Source organism: Dreissena polymorpha, chromosome 7 (assembly GCF_020536995.1).
Source record: "Dreissena polymorpha isolate Duluth1 chromosome 7, UMN_Dpol_1.0, whole genome shotgun sequence".
In the NCBI taxonomy this organism is placed as follows: domain Eukaryota; kingdom Metazoa; phylum Mollusca; class Bivalvia; order Myida; family Dreissenidae; genus Dreissena; species Dreissena polymorpha.
In genome coordinates this window covers 87,662,284-87,670,378 of record NC_068361.1, presented here as the reverse complement: position 1 = coordinate 87,670,378, position 8,095 = coordinate 87,662,284, and the positions used below count along the sequence as shown (strand labels likewise).

The following is an 8,095-nucleotide window of genomic DNA, read 5'->3' as shown; positions in this document are numbered from 1 at the left end:
ACTCGATACCCTCAGGTCACGCCACATATCACGATGCATTGCTTCTCTCGCTTTTTAGTGCGTGTTCATGTATTATTTAGTGCGTGTTGATGTTCGTTAGAACGTGTTCATTTATTATTTAGTGCGTGTTCATGTATTATTTAGTCCATAACAAATGCTATATTTATCTCACACTGTGTTCCTTCACACATTAAACCATTAGTACTGTTCAGGATAACGATGCCTTCCCAATCCACATACTTTTGGTATTCCTTGGTAAATGTATTAATTACCAAATCAGCATAAACAATTTGCATGAGTTCAATCAACATATGTTGCTTTTCAAAATGATATCAAGACTAGCAAACAATTTTTCCTAAAAACTTTAATTTTAACTTAACAGTGGTTTATTTAACCAAATTATTGAATAATAGACTCGGCGTATTGTTTCGTTGGAGCCTGGTAGACGATGGGTTTATTCCTCATATTACCAGATGAAAATCAATAGTATAACAATGATAGTATAAAATTGAGCTATATACTATCGCTATTTCTAGATCAGATTTGGGTTTTCCCAAAAATTGGAGAATCTGTTTTGTCAACTACGGAAAAACAAAATCGTCAACATAATGCGATATTTAATCATTTTAAATGAAATATAGGGAGGAAATAATAGGATACATAGTGTATTATGTGAGCTTTGTATAAAAATCAACTATATAATTCTCGGCTAGAATCACTTACCTCGGTTCTAAGCCTCGCATGATAAACTTGATCTTTATCCAAAACTCACATCATACTTTTTATATATATATGAAAAGCAAAAACAGGAATCTCGCCAATATAAACCAAAACATGAAAAGAATATCAAAATAGGATCCACATCCTGCTACATTTAAGAAAGACCTTAAATATTCATTTGCACCAATCCGACATCCATTTAATCTATACCAATGAATTCATATTAATTTACATATGACATATGTATAATGCACACACAATCAAATCAGTTGTTTAACTTTGTAAATCCCTTCAACGGTCATTCTACTTGCTTTAGAATTTGCGCCTGGTGTGAACTTTCCCAGACATCTTCTTTTGCTCTATCTTCTTCTGCTCGGTTTGTGGCCGTCCCAAACTTGGAATTGAAACCTTACGTGATGTATCTCCTTAAAACAATAAGTATTAATTATGTAACCACCGTGCAAACGCCAAATCAATCATGTTATACAATATTAATAATAAATCGATTCACGTATACACGTCTCATAAAAAATATGTATAATAATCGGTGTCATTAGCTTTCACTAGAATCCAGCACCGTAATAACGGGACTCGACTTAACTTTACCGTTTTAATTGATAATTATGTTTCTGTAACGCTATTTTGACGCTTATTTTGAAATAATTACTTTTATGACTGCATATGAACTAATTGTACTAAATAAGTGGTGTAATTGATATGGTGTACGCCTAGCGACCAGGCGGTCACGGGTTTGATTCCTATTGTGGGAGCGTTTCCCAAAAGACACGAAAAACTGGTTCTAGATCCGGAACACGGACTCGAGAGTGTTTTAATAAGCCTGAGGCTTTCGATGCAATGGAGCTAATATAAATAGGTTTAACATATTTTTTTCTTAAGTTTGGGAAGACCACGGCCATCACGTGACCTGCCCTAACCAATACAATCAAGCTTTCTGAACTACTTAAAGAAAATACATAATAAGATGCATCTTACAGGTCGGAAGTAGACAACTTACCATTTTTGCCTCGGCCTCCATCCATTCCGTTATCAGGTGGTCCTGATTTTTTTTGCCCTTTTTGCCCCCTAAACGCGTTGTTCTGGTCGCAGTAGTCAATGAATCTAAAAGTAATATCACAAGATGTTTAAGATGCAAAGAGGATGAATGGCTTTTAAAAACGGAAGTGCATTACGGTGCATTTAAGACATTCGACTATATGTACAGCAATCATGGCTCAGATTTATAGGGCTCATTTAGTATTTTGTTTAGTAAAAATTATATATAGAATAGAAAAAATGGTATCAGTATAGTGAGACATCTTCTGTTAAACTCTCTTGTTTCCTCATAAAGGTAAGTAACCATTTGCCTATGCAATAAGCTTAGTTGATCCACTCGATTATCAGATAGTCTGTCATAATGCTTCATGATTATGACATACTGATATCGTATCATGGTAGCTACTTATTTGAAGGATGACGTATTAAACCATAACATTGTGGTCAATTTTTCGATGTAATAGTTTTGACCAACTTGTTTCTTTGCATCGCCTCAATCAATGTTTTACAGTAATCATGCCCTAAAACTAGCTTGAACAAAGTTGTAAGTAGCTTTAATAGGGTGTATCTGACCTAAATAAAAGCCGTCGTGATGAATCATCTATCCAAAAATAATCAAATTATAATTTGCCACTTACAGTTGATTGCAATATATACATTCCTGAAATTAAAAACATTACTTGGAAACGTATAAAAAGTCCAATTTATTGTATATAATCCCATGTAAGTTTCAGCCTTTTCCTTGAAACTAAAGAAGTGCCCATAAAAGAAAATATAATTCATTCATTTCAAAAGATATAGTGTATAGATCAAAGTACTGACAGTACTGATGTGACGATGCTTTTGAAGAGGATGGATATAAAAACATCAATTTATGTTGATCTACATCATCACAACAGGGTTCGCCAAAACCGTCGGTTCGCCGGTCCTGACGGGCAAATTTTTCTCAGGACCGACACGGATGAAAACTGGTTTCAAAAAGATCACTCAAAGTGTATAATGTGCTATTGGATTAAAAGAAGGTAAATGCGTTTTGTTCAACTTCTGTCTCAATCCTTTTTTTGTTACCTCCATTTTGATGTTTTGATGTTTAAAATTGGATTATAATTGACTATCACATGCGAGTTCAAAATCAACGGTCTTTGTTTAAAAAGCAACCGGGTGCGTTCGCCATTTTGTTTGTTCCATTTAATTTCTCCACAACAAAAACCGCATGAAAACTTGTTTCAACAGGCATTTGTTAGCATTTCTGTTAAATAGTTTCATTATTATATTGTTCTGGGAAGGATATATTTTAATTGACATACCAACAATTTCTGAAATCAAACGTAGTTTTTCCACCCAATGTACTATATTTCGGATAATTTAAAATACGGACATGTGTTAATTTGCTGTTGATAGATTGTATCATTATGTTTTGTGTTATTTCAGACAACAAGAATGGATGGTGGTAATTATCATGAGCCTTTCTATCAAGTAATAGGTGTGAAAGACATTAATTTAATTGAACCTGGAAATCAATCACCTCAGTTAAGAGAAAATATTTTAACAATAGGTGTTGTTTTAGAACTTGGGAAATTGGCTAATAAACAGAAATTGAAGTCATCCAAAGTAGTGTGAATGGGTGTGTGCAATTAAGTCAAACTTGATTGGATGTCACCCTAATTTTTCAAGAACACGGATTTGTAGAGCTGTGAAGGCTAAAAACAGTTGGACGTGCCTTTGGTTTATATGTGGTTTATTATTAATATAATAATTGATTCATTATATCGACTTTGGACATGTTTTTATTGTATTTAAATTTGATCAAAACCAATTAACACCTAAAATGTACTTTTTTTTGTTGTGTTTTCTGTTATAGTTTAGTCGGACAGTGGGACTGACAGAAACTGATTCGGACTGACAAAATTTTCAAGTCTGTCAGTCCAAATGACTGACAGATTTTTCAAGTTTTGGCGAACCCTCTCACAATTGTGTATGTGGGTTCGAAAAAAAATTTGGTACGAACATTTTGGGAACGAAAAAATTATTGTTATGAAAAAAATTAGAGTACGAATACAATTGGGTACGAAACAAAATTTGGGTACGAAAAAAATTTGGGTACGAAAGAAATTTGGGAACGAAAAAAAAATTGGGAACGAAAAGAATTGGGTACGAACAATTTTTGGTACGGAAAAAAAATGGGGGTACGGGGACGTAGTACCCCTGGGGAACTTGACCCACAATCGCAGCTTCTTGGCTCTTTCCGTCAAACATCGGATATGTACCTCGAAGGCAATAGTATGAATACAATTTATGGCGTACCATTTGGGATGAACGTCAACAAGACCTAGTAGGTGAAAAAGAGAAATGTACTTTGACGTACAATAGGTACGTCGAAGTACATTTTTTGCACGTTGACGTACAAAATTGTAATTCGAAGTTTAGTCTTTACTGACACTTGAGAGTTAGCCAATCAGAAGACGTCTTACACCTGTTGCTTTTAGAGATATTTGACATTGACCAGTATTATTAGTATTATTTAAACCAAAATTATGCGACTATCAACCGCTAACTAATAGATATTGAGCGTATTTATTAAACATTATATAATTATTTATACCAAATTATGCGACTATCGACCGCTAACTCATAGATAGTGTGAGTATTTATTGACTTGGCGTGGTGGAATTAACCTCTGACTTATGCAAATAATGGTTATTAGTAACACAAAAATGCAACCAAACTTGGGAGGTTATTATACATTTTTAATCCCGTAATCGTTTGGTAACTGTTTGGTTACCGTTGGAAATTTCCTGCAAAGTAATGCGCTGGACCGTGATATTCCGCCCCGCATGGTCAATAAATACTCACAATATGCTTGATAATTTTTTTTTTAAAGGAAACCTTGAATCTAGTTCAAATGGGTATATAATCTATTTCAATGCATTAAATACTCGAAACTTCTTTGTAATATTTTTTTCAATTTTGATATAAAAATAGATTTTAAACATTTATTATGAATAAATCTGAAGGAAAAGCGGTTCATGAGACAAGTGTTTTGATCGGCTGTTAAGAAAATTTGTACATCGAAGTAAAAACATGTACTTCGAAGTACAAATTGTACTTCGACGTACAAATTTACACTTCGAAGTGTATTTTATTTTGTACGTCGAGTACAATTTTTGCACTTTGACATACATATTGTACGTCAAAGTACATTTCTCTTGTAACCAAGTAGGTCTTGTTTACTTTCGACCAAAATGGTACGCCATACACATTTCGTAAGCGGTAATGCGGTCCTACCTATGCACGTCAAAATGTACATAAGCGAAATTTGTAAACAAAGGGGTAGCCTGTCAAGAATGTTTTAATTAATGACGAAAATCGTGTATTGATGTAAGTTTATTGAAGAAATGTACAGAAAATATGTTAAATAAGCAATAGCGATATTGTTCTAAGCCACATAATTGTTGATAGTTTAATATCACAAAATGTTTAGTGAAAGTAGAACCGTCAACAATGACAACCTATCAATTTGTTGTTTTTGCTGGCACGAGAGGGCGATTATGCTATATGTGTTCACATTTTGTACCAACGGCTTTGCCAATGACCTTTATAGTATGGATGGCTGTGTTATCATTTATTGCTATCATGTAACTGCATGATTGTGCATATGTTTACAATACACAAAGCATAAATAATGATATAAATATACTGATTGAGCTTATAATAATCTGATAACTATAGCCAGATCAATTAAGTACAGAAAATATAATTTTGTGTCCTGATTTCATGAAGACTTGAGATATTTATGTACATAGATATGGGTTGATCCACAAATGAAAAGTATTTTTGATCTGTGTTCGGTGCAGGCTCTTTTTCCATGACTGTGAAAGTTAAATTTTCATGTGAAAAGGATGTCAATTTTTTCCGAAGTATGTCATTCTACCATTGAATAAAATGAACTGCTCTGCAAATAATTTGCCATTTTGATAGTTGTTTGTAAGGTGATCAACAGGAGATGACCAGGGTGCCAGATAAAAGGGAAAACATTTGAGATCTGGTCAAGGCTTCATATAAAAGTGGTTAAATGGTAAACATTTTATATCTGGCCAGCGCTCAAGAGAAAATGTGTACATTTCAGAAAATTTTACCATTTAAAAATGTTTAAATACCGCTTGACTAAGGCTCTTAATTCATCTAGCATGAACACTTGTACTATATCTTTTTAACACTAAAAAATAATATTTAATGTACAAATTTAATCTACCAATGTGTACAGCTACTACTTAACATATATTTGACTGTATTGAATGTAGGAACTAGCTAAAATATCCATTAGAAAAAAGATCAGGGGGTGAAATATTCATTGCCTGAAGCTCTGACGCTGGAGCTATGTTTATATATCTTGAAACACGCTGATTAAACAAGTAAAGCAATACAATGATACAACAGAGGGAAAATCATCCCCTCTTAAAAACATGATACATATATATGTATAATATTTTTGGATCTGGATCTGGATTGGTACACAGCAGGACCTTTAGGAATGCGCACTGCGGGAGAGAGATGGGAGTGACTTACATTTTGGATTTAATTAAATCACTGAAATTCATCAGTGAAGTTACCGTATGATCTCATTTGATATAGATGTACATGATTGTATCAAGCAACATAATTAAATAATTATCAGTATAAAGTACTGTCATGATTTCAGTATCATTTAAATGATTTCAGTCAAGTTTATCATTCATATACATTAATTTTGTAAATATTATCAATATAAGTATACTAGATGCAAACATATTTGAAATAATACAGTTTGATATACTGTATATAATGTAACTTCTCATCCAAGTAGTCAATCACACCATTGCAACAGAGCCACATGGTGTGCAAACGCACCAGCAGACAAGTCAAATGCCTTCTGACTTAGTGCAATTCTACTATTCTACTATTTATTAACATCCACATTAGTTACAGATACATGTTTACATTTGTATGTGTTTGAAAAAATGTATAACCTTTAATGACATCATCTGACCATGCATGTTCTAGATTTCAAAATCAAGGCCCTTTTCTGACACATTGGTAACATTAACGCTTAATTGTTACCAGTCTTCTGAAATTTTTTTTTTCAAAATATGAAATGAAATCTAAATCGGGCACTGATTTTTCTTGTTTTAAAACAGTCATAGATCAGTTGTGTCCTCTCGGTAATGACCCATTTTTGCTTACTTGTCACAACCTTAAAACTTTCCACACTTCTATAATAGCAATTCTGGATTTAGGTGATCTTCAATGGTACATTTACACTTTAGCTCTGTCCCAAGAGCGCCGGTCAAGTCAAGTCACATGTTTCAATCTAGGCCATGTCAAACTCAAAGTGTCAAAGACAAATGAAAGATGCGTTCATTAATAATTGACCAATTGTTTACTACTGCAGTGAGTTTTTGTATAATATGACTGATGACCATCATGTGAGAGAAAATTCACATTTTCTTAGTATATCAGGTTTAGCAGCCTTTTAGATAACAAAGTTGGCTAGTTTTCAATGTCGCTTCTGGGGATCAAACCCGCAGCACAACCTTCTGCAATCAAAGACGACACTCTACCACTAGGCTTTAAGGAAGATTCTGAAAATTTTCGATCCCTCGTCAGAGCGACCAAACCAAACTCGGTATTATTGAGTCAGTTAATGAGAGATAATGCAACATCTCTCACGCCCCCTAGCATCGCCTTAAGCAGTATTCAATTATCAACACGAAAGTGCTGTAGTCATTGATCCCGCGGGAGCAGAAAAAAACACTTGATTAATGTTCGAAATAAAATCATTTGATTAATGACAATACTATTATTTGAGCCAGGTCACAGGGAAAGGGCAGTCTAATCAGTACCCAATTAAACGATTTGTTATTGTCAGAAAACCGCTTTTAAGCAAACAGAGCGACTGCACGCTGATCTGGATCCAAACTGGCCACAGTCGCCTTAATGTATCTTTTACTGTGACACAGTTCGTTTGACTTGAAAATGATATCAAATACTAAAATAGAAAGAAGAAATAATACAAACCAGTAATTTGAGTAAAGACTTTGTAATCAATGTTTTCAGGACAGCTTGGTGATCTGCATATCCCATGTGATCTGTTGATATCTGGTATCATAGTCATTAAATAAGTTGCAAAATGCTCGAATACAATTTACAAAGCAAAATGTGACTTAAATTGATAACTAAAAATTCCAGTTTTGCCGTGTCAAGCTGTTAAGATCTAGAAGGTCCTGCATTCACATCGAATATATTCTTTGAATTCAATCCATTGTTAACATTAGCGGAGATTTTG

At 33.8% G+C, this 8,095-nt stretch overlaps 1 protein-coding gene across 24 annotated transcripts in view; it reads right to left on the bottom strand.

Annotated features, from left to right (window-relative positions):
- Positions 1-726: 726 nt before the first annotated feature.
- Positions 727-8,095, bottom strand: part of LOC127837152 (putative helicase mov-10-B.1) — a 67,369-nt gene continuing 60,000 nt past the window's right edge. For 18 of the 24 annotated variants that reach the window (XM_052364057.1, XM_052364042.1, XM_052364056.1 and 15 more), the window contains exons 18-19: positions 1,736-1,839; positions 727-1,145 (exon numbers count right to left, since the gene is read on the bottom strand). In XM_052364057.1, the coding sequence (XP_052220017.1) occupies positions 1,033-1,145; positions 1,736-1,839 (217 nt within the window). In that variant the 3' untranslated portion in view covers positions 727-1,032. Of the gene's footprint in view, positions 1,146-1,735; positions 1,840-7,827; positions 7,909-8,095 lie in introns of all 24 variants that reach the window. The other 6 variants (XR_008029146.1, XR_008029147.1, XR_008029145.1 and 3 more) reach the window with 5 other exon arrangements.